Below are 18,614 nucleotides of genomic sequence, written 5' to 3'. Positions count from 1 at the left end.
CCAGAATCCAATGCCCCTTTATCTGGAAATAGGACCTCAACCTGCTTGGGGAACCACTCCTCCCCTCTCTTAGCCCAGCTGGTTCAAGTGGAGCCCACTGCTCAGAGGTGGGCATATCACCCCAAACTGGCCAGCAATGATGACTGAATCAGGAATGACTGTGACCCAAGTCCAGCCAATGAGACATAATCATGGGATTTATACTGGAACTCTTAGGAAATTCCTAGAACATAAATAAGTGTGGCACTACTGGTGGCCATCTTGCACAACACAATGGGAACCTGACTGAGAACGAAGCCTACACAGAGGGAAGTGTAACCAAGACCAAATGAGATCCCTGGTAACATCGTCTGAGTATCGGGATCTAACCATGTTTGAAGCTCTACCCTCCCTAGCCTATTCGTACATGAACTCAAAAAGTCCTATTTTAGCTTAAGCCATCTTGAGTTGGGCTTCTTCACCTGTAGTCAAATGCTAACTTACTGAATACCACTAATTGTGCCTGGCACTGTTCTAAGCACTTTGTAGAAACAAATTCACTTAATCCTTACAACAATCCTATGAGGGGTACTATCATTATCCCCACTTTATAGATGAAGCACAAAGAGGTAAGCATGTAATTTCCCCAAGATTACACAACTACTATGTGACAGATTTCGGGTCTGAACCTAGGCAGTCTGGCTTCTGAGTCAACCATTACACTATCTTGATCAATATAAATTGCTTAGGGCTCAAACCATGCTCCAAGCTACTGTATCAAGTGAAACAGGCTAAGAAGTATGTAGTTTATTCCCTGTATGCAGTTTATTCCCTCCAAATTCCTTTCTAATGTATGTATGTTTCCCTTCAGTTCACAGAAAAAGAAAAAGCAGGTATATCTAGAGAAGTTAGAAAGCACAATGTCAGAGAGAATAAATGACAAAAGATAAATTATAACATTAGATGTCTTAATATTTTGTGCTCTTGAAAGCATCAAAGGTAACCTCTTAATGAAATCAAAGAAATTTAGAAAGTGCAATACTTTCAGTTAAAATTAAGTATTTTAGCTCTGGCTAAAATTACTTATGGTTTCCTATTAATAATTATGGTATAGGAGAACTGACTACCCTAGATCTCTGTTGAATATTACATTTTGTTTAAAAACTCAAAATAAAAAACAACGTTTGATACTATATATTATATAATGTCCTAAAAATGAAGCTAATTAAATTGGGTAAGTTATAAAAATAGAAACCTTTTTACATTTTGACATGAGTCTGACTTCAAAAATAATTTAATTAATAAATACTGACACTAAGTCTATTATATTCTAAATTTTACATATATCCTTTCCCATGCTCCCACTTCTACCATGGGATAGTTAAGTAAAACAATGGCTCTCGGGTTTCACATTCATCACACCTGGATTCAAAGCCTGTTGTGCCACTTAACTGTGACCTTGGCAAGTTACTTATGATCTTTTAGTTTCTTCACTGTAAAATGCGAATACCTATGTACAAGATGTTCTGTGGATTGAAAAACGTTAACTTGGCAATAGTTTCTGGTACACAGCAAGAGTAATGTTAGCCTATGTGGTAAAACTTCTGAAAACCATTAACAGCACTTTTGTTTGCTTTTCCTGGAACTTAGGTGGCAAGGTGTCAGAGTATACCGTTTGGTGATCAATGAATAGTTATCTCCTACATTTAGAACAGCACTTATTTTGATCAATGATTACATAATAGAGGTGCACTTGTATTCAAAGCAAGACTTGTTGCAAGGAACCATCCAGCAGCTTGGTTTAAAGGTACAGTTTAAAATAGATAAGAACACTGAATTGGGAGAAGAGGTCTGAAGACTGCCTTATCTGCCTCGTTCAGAAAGTGCGAAGATGCAGATTTAGACTGGGCTGACTCCTAGAAATTTAAAGTTATATGGCTCAAATTGTTCCACAGTGATGTACATTTTAACCCAGAGTATTCAGTCAAGGGCAGGTATACATAGTGACCATGGATTAGTCCTTTGCTCCTAAAACTGTAGCCAGCAATGCTGCATCATTTGGAAGCTTATAAGAAATGTAAAATCTCAGCCGCCCCCCCCCCCCGCATCAGACTTACTGAATCATAACCAGCATTTTAACAAGATTCCTAGGTGATTCCTATTCGCACTAAAGTTAGAGAATCCCTGGGTTACTCAATGGTGGTTTTTTTTCGGGGGGGGCGGGGACGGGGTTACAGTATGAAGGATTTTGTATTTACTGAGTACTTACAATGTGCCAGGAGCTTTGTATGTATTCTCCGCATTTAATCCTCAAGATTAAATGGGTGTTTTTACCCATTTAATGTAAAAAAAAAATCCATGGGTGTTTTTACCACCACCCATGGCTCGAGATGAGGAAACTGAGGCTCACCCCTCGGGAGTGCAGCGGGGCTTAATTTTGGGCCCAGGGAGGTCTGACTCCAAAGACCACATTTGGTTCCTCTGCCTCCGACCCCGAATTCAGGGGACAGGGCCTCCTGGAGTCAGGGCAAGAAATTCTGAGCAATAAGTGGATCTGTGAATCCCGCAAGCAGGGCTTCATCCCGGGCGAAAGGCCTGGGCAGCTCGGGGCAACACTCGGGTCAACACCGGCGACTAAGCAGGGGTCGGGGAGCGCCCAGCGCGCGGCCTCGACCCGCGCGGCCCGTTACCCGAGGGTCGGAGAGCGGGTCGACGCGAGATGGCGGTCGCCCGCGACAGCTGTCCTTTACCTCTCCGGCTGCCATCCATGCTTAGATCCTCTTGCAGCCGCCGTGGGGACACGCTGGGTCCCCTTTGGTCCTTCCCGGGGCCGGGCCAGCCCCCGCAGCTGACGTTTGACGAGAAAGAAGCCGCGGGCGGCGGCAGGAGCTGAAGACTGACGCAAAGCAGGTGGCTAAGTGCAGGCTCCAAGGCGCCGGGATTGTGACGTCACGGCGCTGGGACGTGCGCTCCCGCGGCCCCGCAGCCCCGCCCCCCGCCGCAGAGGACGCTAGGGTGGACGGACTGGGCGGGGAAAGAGCCCCAAGAGCCAGTCTGTTGCTCTGGATCTCTGCCAGTAGTCCACAGAGCGGCCGTCAGTCAGGAGTCGAGCCACCAGCACCTGGCAGGCCTCATCCCTTCGGGAAGAGAGGGGAGAGATGGTAGTCTCATCCGGCATCCATGTCCCTTGGGTCCCAGAAGGAAGTGAAACGCAGTTGTTGGTTGAGGTCAGGGTAACATTTAACCAGCTCCAAATAATTAAATTTCCAAGCAGTACGTGAACATTTGGATTAGTGAAAATCCTGGGGATGAAAAACATCTACATATTTATATCTTAATTCTTAACCCCAGTAATCAGTTTGCATTTCCTTTCTGCTTACTGAGCTTCCTCCATCCTCTTCCACCAACCCCCTCCGCCTTTTTTATCTTAAGGCGCCAATGTGTTTTCCTTTATGATGGACGAGAGTTGCAACATGAACAAGGCATTGATTTATCCGTAACTTTGAACAATTTGTTTAATTTTGAAGCAGTTACTTTTGAATCCTTGGAAATAAGAACAGAATGGGGTGTGGAGCATAGTAATGTGTCGCTTCTCAGCAGCAGCTCTACTGACATTTTGGGCTGGATTCATAATTCTTTGTTGGGGGGTGGCTGTCCTGTGCACTGTAGGATGTTTAGCAGCATCCCTGGCCTCTATGCACTGCATGCCAGTAGCAACCCACCCACTCCACCCCTGGTTGTGACAAAAAATGTCTCCAGCTGTTGCCAAAGTTCCCCTGAGAGGCAAAACCGCACACAGACACACACACACACACACACATGCCCCCAACCTCTGCTGTAATGGAAAAAGTACTGGCTTTGGAGTCAGATATGTGGAACTTAATCGTGAGTTTTTTGCCACAGTTCCTAAATTTCTTGAATTAGTTTCCAAACCTCTCCAAGCCTCAAGCCCCTCTTTTCTAAGATGTAAGAGATGCTACTAACTTTGTAGTTGTAAGGAATAACACATACAGTGCCTGGCAAAATGAGATGTTCAGAAAATGAAAGTTTTCTCTCTTCTAAGACTTTGTCTCGGAAGAACTTGGTATCAGGAAATTCAGGCATAAGGGAGTAAGTCAGGAACACTATGAAAAGGAAAGGGGAATAAGCCAGAAATTCATCTGAACTCCTGATTCTCTAAGACTCTAGGGAAAGGAGAAAATTGGATTCAAAATCTGAGAAATATGGAAGTGTGTGTGATGGTTCTGTGGCCCCCAACAGCAGAAGTCATTTAGAAGGGTGCAGGGGTAGAGAGTCAGGTGTTACCGAGAGAACAAAAACACTCTTGCCTACCTACTCATTAATGCTTGAAATCCCTGAAACCTTTTATTCCACTACTAGCATTTGGAAAATATCTTGCATATAATAGGCCTCCAGTAAGCATTTGTTAGATTGAATTAGAACCAAAACATAAAGGGCAAACGCCTCTGGGAGAAGCAACACAGTGACTTGACTCACACAAAGGTGATGCCAGCTTCTCTTGTGAAAGTAGATTTTGGGTATCAAAAGTAAATTTGAGTTTCAGATAGGAAAGGGCCTCCACGATTAAGCGAAGACAGCAAAGTGGGAGAGGGTTCTGAAGACTATATTGCTTGCTATCCAACTTCAGCTGAAGCCATCCTCATTTCATTATTTTTCTTTTAAGTATTTTATTCCAATTCTTTCAAGAAGTGGACAATAGGGTCTTTTTCTCTCCAATTTTAGCAGAGAGCATATTATCATAAGTGCATTTTAATTTGTCCTTGGCTTTCACTCTATGTGTATAAAGAAGAGAGAGAAGATCCTTTCTGGTTGCTGTTCCCAGGAGATAACCCATGATCATAGGCAGATGCATGCAGCTGATATGGGTTTATTGTAGATTTAGCTTCCAGAAACACGCTTCCACTGGGGAATCACCACCAGTTGCAATAGTCTTGGAGAATAGACATTCCTGAAGACCTTTTGTTGAGTATTTAAACATGAATTTCTCATTGTTAAGAAATCATTCCAATGGTACATTTTTGTTATTGATATCTGGAGGCTTGTATCTGTATTTTAGAAGGAAAACAATTTTCTCCCTTAATGCATTGCTATGTTTACTTTTATTATTGAGTTTCTTCTCTTTGTCTTAGCTTGTCAGCTCAAAACTAAGACTTGTGCTCAGTTGCAATAACTATTCATAGCCTATTTTTCTATTTATCTCTTTAATTCCCTTTATTAGGCAGGTGGCTTTTATTCTTCTACTCTTATTTAATGGTTTAATCAAACTTATTTTTTAAAGCATTAAACATGAGGTTTATTTTAAGTATGAGTCCACTGTGTGTTATACTGACAGTAGATACAGGGCCAGAATAAGTTTGTAAATATTCATACATGTGTAAAAAAGACTGCAACTTACACATACTTTCTTTACTTGATTGAAAGACTTCTTATGGTACATAAAATGCTTTCTGTAGTTGATCTCAGCTTTGTTCACACTGAAGTGAGTTGTATCCAGGTTTTCTAAGCTCAAGACTGCTCAACTGCTGCTGCCGCCACCGTTGGTTTGTTTTCTTTCAGGATCAAGGTGGATACTTTCATATAAAATCTTGTTTTTAATTCCTTCTCTGGCAAGTCTTTCCTGGATTCTTAGCTTTGCATAATTATACCTACAATTGAACCAGCATCCTAAAGTTACCAAGATAAAACCTCCTACTTCCAACATCACGTGATCTTCTAATTCTACTGGTTAACAAAAAATGTCCAAAGTCAGCCTCAACAGATCCTAATGAGCCGTATAATATCGAATCCCGTGCATAGGGAATGTTTTCAACATCTAAAATTCATAGGAGCTTAAACGGCTTCCCCTTCCTGGGCTCCCCAGGCTCCAGAACAGCCGCCATGGGGACGGTCGGCGCCTTTGCCCCAATCAAGCCTATTTTTAATTAGATGAGTTTGAAGCCCTTTGGAAATGGGGATATAAATAAAATAAACTATGTATTATTACATACCATAATATATAGCCTAATACATATACTATATTGTTCATTTATTCTATTTTATTATATATTATTTTAAGACATATTGTATTATTACATTTACATTTAATCTATATCTTTATAGAGTACCATTACTTGCATAATTCAGAGGATTCCTGGAATTTATATTTGTCTGCTTGGCCATGCTCAGTATCATCAATGAAAACTATCCAGTAAATGCAGTGAAAGCACCAAGAGGTAAAGGCCAAGATAATCTTTTCCCATTCAATGGCTAATTATGAACATATTTTCATCTTTAAAGTCCCTGAAGGACAAAAATGAAGGACTTTTTTTAGGGAATATTTTTTAAGGTGTACCTATCAGAGCAGAGAAAAGAAATGAAATTAAATGATCAATGTGCCCTATATGTTGGCCCCAGTCTCAAAACAAAATCCCTTAGGTTTTGGTGGAAACCTTGGAAATTTGAGCTATTGACTATTTCTCAGTCATTCTCCAATCAAAATACTGTAGCTATTCATTCATCTAATAAGTAAATGAGAAAATGGAACTTCAGAGCTTGGCAGTATTAGCATGTTATGAAGTAATGGATTAATTTGCTGTTTGTCACTAGAGGGGGCTTTAGGAAAGTTTTAAGCTGCATCTCTATGAGGAAGACAGTCAAGCCATAGGAGGCAACATTAACTTACAAATCTTACTCAAGGAGTGTAAGGAGTGAAAAGCATTTTGAAACGTGACTTCAAGGTAGAGCTTCTCCAATAATTGTTAGTGACATATATACCGAGTTCTTTCTTGAGCACAGGAAGAAATTACTGTATTATCTGAAGGCCCTTCATGAATAAAAAAATCTTCATCATTGTCAACCTATAACTTGAGTTTTCTTAATTCTATTGTTAAAGCTGGAGAGAACAGTAATGACCATAATCTCTATAAAGCAACATGTGCTTAACAGATAGAAAAAAAGGACAGATAGACAAAAAAAGAGTGATAATAGGATAAACTGATCCCAAATGACCATTTTGAGTTCTCGTAAGAAAAAGAACTCTGATATCTGAACACAAATATCATCTTGTCCATAGAAATTTATCAGAGCTGTAACACCACAGAGTTCACTGCACTTTTACGCTCCATTCCACACTTTATTTTCATTTTTCCTATATTTTAAAAGAGCAGAAAATTGTGACTCTGGAGGTAGCTTAGCTGGCTTCTTGTTTCTTGAAAAGAATCACTCATATCGTGACCCTTTGGAAAGGCTGCCAGAACTGCAGATGTTAAGCCGGCTAGTAACTGTAATAGTCCTCCACAGCTCCAATTTCTCCCCAGCGGTGTTTCTCAAATCTTTCTGTCCAATTAAGAGAAGTCTCTGTGAACAGAACTTAAACATTCTATGGTTACCAAGCAACCTGTCCCTATAGCTTAAGAAGAGCATTGTATCTACTTTTCCACTGCCAATCAGTTGCCCACAATATATCTGGGTGGAGGCTCAGACTGAAGTTTTGATAATCTCCACCTAATGCATTCTCTGTTTACAAGTGGCTTCACCGCTAAAAAGAAAGCAAAGCAAAATACACAACCGAGCTGTTAGTTTATACTGATATTATTTCTTTCAGTTAAAAAAATAGAGTTTGGAGTTTTAACGATTAGTGGATTTCTGGGAAGTTGCAATAAAGCTCCTATAGGTGCATCTATGAATAGCAAATAGCCACATAAAATCAGTTAAAAAAAAAATTGAGTTTGTAAGCCACCAATGAAAACCGTCCTTTTATAATGCCCTACTGAGTTTTCCTAAGGGATTCAATCTCTACTCCAGACAAAATGAAGGACAGAAATGAAGGACATTCAGGAATATTTAAGTTTAGATTGCACTCATTATTTCTTTATAATTTTGAGCAAATAAGCTTAGACAATGGAGATGGGGATGGGTTACTGACCCCGTCAGACATGCTCAATCTCTGACTTGCTTGGCTGAAATGTAAGGTTTCTCTTACCTTCTTTGAGTCCTTCCATTTCCTGGTCTGCAAACAACAGCTCGGTGTTCATTGTGTTTCGTTTTTTAAAACAAATATAGAAATTCTCCAGCATTATGAAAATATGTAATGAAAACAGCTTCTTGTTATATAACATTGTGTCCACTGAAGTTTATACCCATAGGCAACTTTACATTAAAGAAAAACATTATGAGTCAAGAAATGAATACAGGAGACCTTTCCCACAGTGAAGCCACATTCTAGAAACTTTGGTCATGGGCTGGGCACAGAAAGATTTCCTCTGTTGTAAAGATTTCTTTTACAACATGCAGAGTGGATCCTTATGTAAGATAACTGGACATATAAGGTAGAATAAGTGATGCACTAAGCCTTATTAATTTACTTTCTAAACAAGGCTGGCAGTAAACAAATACTTTTCCTTGTATGTCAGAGAATGGGGGGGCTGGAAGGGTGCCAGTAATCACCAAGCCAAAAGCTTCATCTTGCACAAAAGACTGCTAGAGCCCAGAGCATGTAATTAGCCCATGCAACTCAGCTTTCTGACTCCGGATTTAGTGCTCATTGCACTAAATCAAGAAACAGGCAGATAACCAGACAATTATCTCAGTGACATTTCATTATGTATGTTTGCTCTTTTATGCGTCTACTACCTAAAACAATGGAAAATTTCTTTTATTGTGCAATCATGAACGCATAAATGGAAAAGGTAAATGAGAATTTGCTTAAGTCCTTTGTCTTAGGCAAACCTGTACTTAAGCTGTCTGAGAGAAATGCAAATAGGTATATTTTAAAGTCATACATTTTTCTAAAAGACCAGCATATATGAGTCTTCCAAAATGAAAGTGAGCTCAGTTGAGCCCAGTTTTCTCCTACCCTGGAGATGTTTACTTTACCATAATCCGGAGATAATCTGTCATTCACATGGAGTTTGGGATCATTTTTCATTGGAGAATTAACCCCTCAGAAGGGGTAGCTTTTCTTTTGCTAGGATGGCGGAAAAGAATAACATTCATGACTCTTCCTGTAAACTAAAAACTGCCATACATTATTTCAACTAATATTAATGAGCACCTACTATGTGCAAGGCCTGTGCTCTTCAGCTCACATTTCCCCTCTTAGAGCCTACAGGACACAACCTTACCTTCTCCAGGTCACTTGCAACCCCTTCAGTGATCCTCTGGGTTTTACCTGCTTTGAGCAGAATCACTGAAAGCTAGACATCTACAGGGCTATTATAAAGTGTCAGGTAACATAGAATAGCCATTAAATGTGTGTTGGAATCTACTTACTTTTGAGTCCTGGGTCTGCTGTTTCTTGGTTCTGCAACTTTGACCAAGGGCTGCATGTCTTCATCTGCAAAATAACAATAATATTGTCTATTTCATGTGATTGTTGTGAGAATGACACAAGATAATATAATAGCCTTCCACAGTGCCTGGGTGCCATAATTTAGGTTCCCCCAGAAGCAGACCCTGAGGCATATATTCAAGTACAGGTAGTTTATTTAGGAGGTCATCCAGTAAACACCAGTAGGGGGGTACATAAGTGACACGAGAAGGAAAGGAAGCCATAAAGAGATGCTATCAAGCAAGTGGATGGAGGAACTCTGTGAAACAGTACAGAACACCTCAGAGTTATCCTCCCTGAAGGTCGGGGAACTGCGGTATTTATCTATCACCTATTGTCAGTCTTTGTCTGAGGGCTACTGGCCATGGGTGGTTAATTCCCCATGGGCGGGTAAGGTAGGTTTCAGTATTCAGAGAAAGCTCTAGGCAAAAATGTGCAGGCGCTGACTGTTGAAGTAAGGATGGATGTGCAAGGAAGTGGCAAGAGCTGAGGACTGACAGTAGCCATTCAACACACATTTACTCTTTTTGTTTTTAAATGTTATTATTGACTTATTACATTCTTTTCAAATTGAATATGCATGGCACAAAGAAGGCATTTGTTATGAACACCTGTTATTTGTGTCTGCCTAGCATCCTTTCCCTTTTCTTCCGATGGGAAATGCATCCCTTGTCCTTTGGGTAATACTGTCTTGATCCTCTCTCCTTTCCAGGCCCCTCTCTTCTCCTGCCCTTCTGTTATCACAGGAAGGGGGAATGTGACCCTGGCCTGGCTGGAATATATCCAGCCAGCTAGCTTCAGAGATTGATTCAAAGGTGGGTGTGGAACCCTAGTCAGCATCCCATCTGATCAGTGCTCTCGCTAGGACTTAGCTGCTAGAGCTGTTGGTACTGATTCTTTCTGCTGGGTCTGCTCAGCTGGGAAGAGTTCTGGGCTGCTGACAGCTATGTTGCTTCATTTGGAAAGCATATGTGTAACAGATAAAGAGATAGAGAAGTGTGGTATGCGGGGCGGGGGGAGAGAGAGAGAGAGAGAGACTGTGAAGACATCATTTGAACCCCCAAATACAGCTCTGGTTGAAGTATTGAATATTTGAACTGGTCTTCAAGTTATATGAGCCAATAAATTCTTTGCTGTCACTTGCAATGAGTGAGTCCTAGCAGAGCATTTAATACGTATTCGTAGCATTTGGTGCTCTAAAATGCTAAGACTTATCTTTTAATACGTCATATTAAGTGTAAATTCCCAAGTAATTGTGAAAGCTGCTTAGCAAGATGTTGGAGACAGGTGTGTACTGACAGTATCTTTATATTCCAGAATATTCTTCCCCTCATTTGAGATTTTAGCATTTCATGTCTCAGTCACATCATTAACTAACTTTTTTTTTTTTCGGTACGCGGGCCTCTCACTGTTGCGGCCTCTCCCGTTGCGGAGCACAGGCTCTGGACGCGCAGGCTCAGCGGCCATGGCTCACGGGCCCAGCCGCTCCGCGGCATGTGGGATCTTCCCGGACCGGGGCACGAACCCGTGTCCCCTGCATCGGCAGGCGGACTCTCAACCACTGCGCCACCAGGGAAGCCCATTAACTAACTTAAAAAAAAAATTTATTTATTTATTATTATTTTTTAAATTTTTGGCTGTGTTGGGTCTTTGTTACTGTGCGTGGGCTTTCTCTAGTTGCAGTGAGCTGGGGCTACTCTTCGTTGCAGTGCGCAGGCTTCTCATTGTCGTGGTTTCTCGTTGCAGAGCACAGGCTCTAGGTGTGCAGGCTTCAGTAGTTGTAGCACGTGGGTTCAGTAGTTGTGGCTCGCGGGCTCTAGAGCACAGGCTCAGTAGTAGTGGCACAGGGGCTTAATTGCTCTGTGGCATGTGGGATCTTCCCGGGCCAGGGCTCAAATCTGTGTCCCTTGCATTGGCAGGCAGATTCTTAACCACTGCACCACCAGGGAAGCCCCATTAACCAACTTTGAATTGCCTCAGGAGAAAGTTATTTCACTCCTGAGCACATCAAGAAGAAAGTCTCAGTTTGAGACTAGTGTGGTTTTAGCTCCTCTCACCTTTGCTAATCTCTCTTTCTAACAAGTACTGAAGCTCTAGCTCAGGGCATAGCATTTGAGGGAATCATTTTTTGCCTTTGTTGTGCTTATGACAATTACTACCATCCTTCCAATTATAATTGAGGTATTAGTTTTCTTTAAAAATGTTTAACTTAAAAAGTGAGTAAATTCAAAGGAAAACTATAAAGTAAATAATAGTATGATGGTGTAACAATATGGAAAAGTCGTGGGTGGCATTTAAAAGACTGAAGTTTGGGAATTTGAGGGAAGCATTGGCTTATTATAAGGTATCCCTGCTTCCATAGGGAAAAGAGAAAGGCTAGATAAACAAGGATCCATTCAGATTTGCATAGGCTAATTCTCTGATGTGATTTTGATTAAAGGACACAATTGGCTTATTGGGGAGTTTCAACTCATTTGGGGGTAAAAACATAGAAGAATTTTATTTTTTCCAGTCACTGTTTTCACCTGTGCTCTAATGAAGTTCCTTCCCCACTGGGTCACAAAGGCTCTTAAAGACACTTTGGCCTGATTCTTTAGCTTTTTGTCATTTTTGGTAATTAAAAGCACGTTCAGTTTTTAAGACTCAGTTCTGCTTTTTAAATAAATTGTAACCTTTTGTCAGATCTAAGGCTCTTCTCTTCCCCTTTCCCAGAACTGGCTAGGCTGGGGGCTCCAGGGGCTGGTACTGGAGGTGCACTTGCAATGAGTGAGTCCTAACAGAGCATTTAATACATATTTGTAGCATTTTGTGCTCAAAATGTTATCAGCTTTTATACACCCCTTCTCCCTACCTCCTTGTCCTGGTTCCTTTGATACTGAGGTGGAGAGGCAAAAGGAATATCTTTATTTCTCTCTTCTTGCATGGCTGTCTCTGTTCTTCTAGCTCTTCATCTAAGAGCTCAATGTGAAGGAGTAGTGGCTCCAACATGCCTTTTAATTTTTTTGGCCACACCGTGCAGCTTATGGGATTTTAGTTCCCCAACCAGGGACTGAACCCGGGCCCTTGGTAGTAAAAGCACACATCCTAACCTAACATGTTGATGACATCCTAACTGGACCTCCAGGGAATTACCTCCAATATGCCCTTCTGAGGGCATTTTAGTCCCAAGCAACTTCCTCAGATGCTGATAATATGCTGCAATACTTGACTCCAAATGAATCCCATCTGGCTGCATCCTTCCCCACTGATTCAGTGCACCTCCCTGTTTGGCCCCTGCTGTAGCAATCCCCAGCCAGACTACAGACTCCAGTTGCATGGACTTGCAGGTGAGTGTGGGATCCTTTTCTGTATTTGGGGGGAAGTAGAACTATGGGAGAAGTGCATGCTCCTGTCTGTCTGACTACCCTCCATCCTGCTTTGTCTCCTTAATTCATTCCCTTTTGCCTGGATCACAGGGGCAGGTGAGCAGATTCACTGGCTAACAGACATTTAACCAGAGAGTGGAATCAGAATACCCCTTTCCTTTCTTTTCTTTTTTTTTAAACATCTTTATTGGAATATAATTGCTTCACAATGGTGTGTTAATTTCTGCTTTATAACAAAGTGAATCAGCTATACATGTACATATATCCCCGTATTTCCTCCCTCTTGCTTCTCCCTCCCACCCTCCCTATCCCTCCCCTCTAGTTGGTCACAAAACGCGGAGCTGATCTCCCTGTGCTATGCGGCTGCTTCCCACTAGCTAGCTATTTTACATTTGGTAGTGTATATATGTCAATGATACTCTCTCACTTCGTCCCAGCTCACCCTACCCCCTCCCCGTGTCCTCAAGTCCATTCTGTACGCCTGCATCTTTACAGAATACCCTTTCTGTAGGCACTTATGAATTCACCAATGAATGATTCTCTTGGGATCTGCCTTCCTTGGTTTCCAGTAGTGGGAGCGGGGGGGGGGGGTGGGGTGGGAGCAGCTTTTCCTTTCCTGACGACAAAGAAGAGAGACAGGGAATGGCTTCTCCTTATAAGAAATGCCCTCCACCAAAAGGTGACTTCTTTTTTCTCCAATCAGCCTCACATTTTCTTGTTGGTGGATGTAGTATGCTGAATGATGGCCACTCAAAGATATCAGGTCCTAATCCCTGGATCCTATAAATGTTATTTTATAAGGAAAAAGGGTCTTTGCAGAAACGAGATGAGGAGATTCACTTGGATTATCTGGGTCAGGGGTCCCCAACCCCTGGGCCTCGGACAGTTAATGTTAACGGACCACACGGCAGGAGGTGAGCAGGGAGCAAGTGAGCTAAGCTTCACCTGCCGCCCCCCATTGCTCACATTATGGCCTAAACCATCGCCCGCCCCCCCCAACCCCGTTCGTGGAAAAATTCTCTTCCACAAAACCGGTCTCTGGTGCCAAAAACGTTGGGGACCGTTGATCCAGGTGGTCCCTAAATACAATCACAAGTATCCTTATAGGAGGAAGGCAGAGGGAGATCACTCAGACAGTAAAATAGAAGATGATGTAAAGATAGAAGCAGAGATTGGAGGGATGCAGTCACAAGCCAAGGAATGCCAGCAGCCACCAGAGGCCAGAAGAGGCAAGGAATGGATTCTCCCCTAGAACCTCCAGAGGTAGTGAGACTCTGCTTTTGGCCCAGTAATACTGATTTCAGACTTCTAGCCTCCAGAGCTGTGAGAGAATAAACTTTCGTTGTTTTAAACTACCCAGATTGTGGAAATTTGTTATAGCAGCCCTAGGAAATTAATATAGTGTGATAGGACACTTTTTGCTGAAATGATGCCTCTTACTGACTGTCATCAAGAAAGGCATTTCTCGGAAATAACAATATGGGGACCTGTAACTTTTTGTTCTGATTTCGGGTCTTTTGTTCTGGGTATAGGGAGCCCAGGAAAGAAATTCCACTAAGCACTTAACACCATCCTGTTCCAAAAAGGAACATCACCGTTAACTCCCAGCATGGTCATTTAAATTTTTTTTTTTTTTTTTTTTTTGCTTTTCCAGGCAGTTGAGAATGTTGGTTTCCATTTATATATGACAAACAAGATTCTCTCACAAATTTTAGCAGAAACAACTATTTGATCCCAAATAGGTGATTTTCCCTTATGTAATAATAGGACTGCCAAGTTTTAGCTGGGCCACGTGGAATTAAACTACAATTCTCATCCTCCTTTGTAAGTAGGAGGATGACAAAAATTTGGTTAGTGTGTAAAGTAGAAGAGATGCATGCAACACTAGGGCTGTGTCCTTAAAGCAGAGAATTTGCCTTTCTTTTTCCCTTTGCTCTTCCCAGTGGCTGGAATGTGGATGTGATGGCAGGACCTGGAGCAGCCATTTCAGACCATGAAGTGGCCCTGGGAATGAAGGCAATGCTCAGCATAGAAACAAGCTAGGAGCATGAGTCCCTGACACAGTGGCGTTTCATACCAATCCTGGAGTCAGACTTTCATAACAGAAAAAACTAAACTTTGGCGTTTTCTGTTACTCACTGTTATATGTAATCCTAGCCAAACATAATTAGAATTTTGTAGACTTCAAACTACACTATGGAAATGGATTCTCCTAGAAAGTAACTTTTTTGACCGCTTGGAATAGTCAATCAATTCGAAATGTCTACCTGGATTAGACCGAAATTATAACAGTATTTTTACTGTTATATATATGGGTATTTTCATTATTTCTAATATGAGCAATTTGATAACTGACTTGAAATAAACAAAACCCACATTCAAATTTTATATAAAGGTTGCCTTTTCCACACTGTATTCTCTGTTCTTGGTGTCATCCAGAATAATTATTTTAACATCTCTAAAGCTTTGGCTTATGATAGCATGGAAACATTATAGAATGAAGACATGAGATGGGAATCCTTGAATTACATGGTGTTAACTAGTTGTGTAAATTTGAACAAGACACCTCTCTGAGCCTCAGTTTCCTGACCTTTAAAATAAAATAGCTAAAATACAATAAGTTTTGCTTCCAGTCCTTATTCCATGAAAAAAAAGGGTATTTTTTAAGAGTATCATTTTCCTAGTGTTCTGACAAAGACCAAATCTCTAAAACTTTGGAGTTATTTTAGGACCCATGCTATCAAGCTGCTTATGGAAGATGGGAGATTTATTGTTAGTGATTTCACGGATATTTTGTTCTTAGAAAATTATTCATGGTCTTAAATCATGTTTAAACATCCAGATTGTTGACACTACCATTTTATAAAAATGGAAGAGTTTCAGAGTGAGGAAGTAAATTATTCTGCTGGGTATCTTCTTGACTGATTGGAGTGAGGCATCTTGTGTTAAACCTATAAGAAACTGATTTCTTTTACCCTCTTTTGTTAGATATGTTTTTACATATTCAGGGTCCTCTAGTGGTTACAGTCTAAATCAGAAATCACAAAAGCCTGTAGTGAGTAGGCAGTTGACATAAACGTGTGAGGACAATAGGTGCTTGGACACTGGTACTGCTGCCAGGTGTAACCACTGCCTGGGTACTTTGCATTTTCAACAACAGACATAATCAAACACATTCCCTGGCTGCACATCACACATAAGCACCAACTGGTGACCCATGATCTTCAGGCATTGGTGGCCAAACCTGGCTGCTTATTAACAATCTCCTGGAGAGCTTTTGAAAAATACTGATGCCTGGGCCTCCCCCATAGCAATTCTGATTTAATTCAATTTGGGTTGGGCTTGGGCACTGATATATATATATATATATATATATATATATATATATATATATATATACAGCATCTCCTCTGCCAATACTCATGTGCTTAGGTTTGAAAAGCACTGGGGATATACTGCTATAAATTGCTTACACTACAAATAAAGTGATATAATACATTTGCAGGGAGACTCTCATTAATTAAACATGCATATTGTAAACCTAGGGTAACGACTAAACATTTTTGGGGGGGCTGCATATGGCTTTTTTCCCTGCCAGTTTTATTGAGGTATAATTGACATACAGCACTGTATAAGTTTGTGTACAGCATAATGATTTGACTTACATCATGAAATAATTATCACAATAAGTTAGTGAATGTCTATCATCTCATATAGACACAAAATTTAAGAAATAGAGAAAAAATACTTTTCTTGTGATGAGAACTCAGAATTTACTTGTTTAACAACTTTCATATGCAACATACAGCAGTGTTAATTATATTAATCATGTTGTACATCACATCCCTAGTACTTATTTATCTTATTCCTGGAAGTTTTTACCTTCATCCAATTTTCTCTCCCCCGACCCCCTGCTTCTGGTAACCACAAATCTGATCTCTTTTTCTATGAACTTTTTTGTACATTTAAGAAACGGATATAAATAATGTCTATAGAGGTGAACAAATGGAATCCTAAAAAATACTCAATGAACCTGATAGTGGGCAGAAAAAAAAGGGGAAAAAAACCTAAGAAATCATGGACAAATAGAAAACAGTTAGTAAGAAGGTAAATTTTAATGTATTTTTCATGTGAATGGTCTAAACATTAATTAAAGGACAGAGATTGTCAGATTAGATAAAAAATAAGACCCAGCTTATTCTTCTTTGCGGCTCTCAAGAAGCTGATTCTGAAAATTATATAGAAAAGTAAAGGAGTTGAAATAGCCGAAATAATTCTGTCACATAAAAGCAAGGTTGGAAGACACATACTACCTAATTTGACCACTTACTATAAAGCTACAGTAATCAAGATGGGATTGTATCGGTGAAAGGATAGAACACAGATCAATGCAACAGAATAGAGTCTAGAAATAGACTCACACAAATACAATCAATGCATTTTTGATAAAATTGCAAAGGCAATTCAATGTAGAATGGATTTTCTTTTCAGCAAATGGTGCTGGAATAATTGTGTGTCCATATTCAAAATATTAACCTAGACACATATCTCATATCTTATACAAAAATTAATTCAAAAATGAATTATGAACCTAAATGTAAAACCTGAAATTATAAAACTTTTAGAAGAAAACATAGGAGAAAATTTGCCTTATTTTTGGGTTTGACAGAGCATGACACCAAACTATAGCCAATGAAAGAAAAAATAATTGATAAATTGCAATTTATCAAAATTAAAAACATTTGGTCTGCAAAAGACATTCTTAAGGGAATGAAAAGATAAGCCACAGACTTGGAAACGTATTTCAGATCACATGTATGATGCAGGTCTTATAATATAGAATATATAAAAAACTCTTAAAACTAAGTAGTACTTAAAAGTGGGCAAAAGATCTGAATATACACCTTACCAAAGAATATATAAGGATGACTCACTTCTATTGAATGGGAACAACAGTAACTTTACTCTGGGGAATCATTGCAGACACCACCTTAACCAGATGATCAAGGTTAACATCACCAGTAACAAGTCTTGTTGATGTTATGTACCTCCTCACACGATGTGATGTGAAAGACAGTTTACCTCTATGGTATTCTTTCCCCAAATCTATAAACTTAATCTAATCAGGAGAAAACACTAAAATTGAGAGACATTCTACAAAATACATGACTGGTACTCTTTGAAAGTGGTGAGGTCACAAGATACAAGGAAAACAAAAAACTGTCATAGAGTAAAGGAGACTGAGGAACATGATGACCAGATGGAAGGTGGTGTCTGGGGATTGGACACTGGAACAGAAAAAGAACATTTCTCCAGAAAAACTGGAGAAATCCCAATAAGTTGTGTTGTTTAGTTATTTGTACTGTACCAATGTTAATTTCCTAGTTTTGATAATTATGTGATAGCTATGTAAATTGTTGACATTAGGGGAAGCTGGGTGAAGGGTAGGTGGGAACTCTTTTGCAACACTTCTGTAAGTTCAAAATTATTTTGAAATAAAAACCATGTTTATCAGGTATCATCCTAGTTTAAAGATGAGGATACTGAAGCACAGACTGATTCATTTTCCATAAACCAAATAAGTGGCATATCTGGTATGTCAAGTCAGTTCTGTTCAACTCTAAAGCATATCTTCTTTCATTAGCCAACTATCTTTGAAGTCATGTTTTCCCCCCAAATTTGTAAACTTGTAGAAAGATATGACCGTATCTTTTGTTTTTGTTTTAATTCCAAGGTGGAGATGAGGTTTGATGCCTTTGTTTTCCTAGTACCTAGCAGAATGAATCCTTTAGAGGATGTGTCCAACACACATTTGTTGGTTAGGATAGCATTTCTCTCCTCAAGAATACGTGTTCTTCTCTTATCTTCATAGTGTCTTTTCCAAAGTCAGATTAACATGCTAGTATGGGACAACCTAACATGTTTCTCCCCATCATTCTCTA

General features: G+C 40.1%; 1 protein-coding gene and 1 pseudogene across 3 annotated transcripts in view; both read right to left on the bottom strand.

The window, feature by feature from the left end:
* SPATA7 (spermatogenesis associated 7) overlaps positions 1-2,899 on the bottom strand; it is a 36,517-nt gene extending 33,618 nt beyond the window's left edge. For all 3 annotated transcript variants that reach the window (XM_029238750.1, XM_029238751.1, XM_029238752.1), the window contains exon 1: positions 2,730-2,899. In XM_029238750.1, coding sequence (XP_029094583.1) covers positions 2,730-2,748 — 19 coding nt within the window. In that variant the 5' untranslated portion in view covers positions 2,749-2,899. The remainder of the gene's footprint in view (positions 1-2,729) is intronic.
* A 2,616-nt stretch (positions 2,900-5,515) lies between these two features.
* LOC114903564 lies at positions 5,516-5,879 on the bottom strand (annotated as a pseudogene).
* Between the last annotated feature and the right edge of the window lie 12,735 nt (positions 5,880-18,614).

Source organism: Monodon monoceros, unplaced genomic scaffold (assembly GCF_005190385.1).
Source record: "Monodon monoceros isolate NGI ecotype Baffin Bay Population unplaced genomic scaffold, NGI_Narwhal_1 Super_Scaffold_21, whole genome shotgun sequence".
Taxonomy (NCBI): Eukaryota; Metazoa; Chordata; class Mammalia; order Artiodactyla; family Monodontidae; genus Monodon; species Monodon monoceros.
Note: the sequence above shows the minus strand (reverse complement) of the source record. Positions and strands in the feature narration are given on the sequence as shown.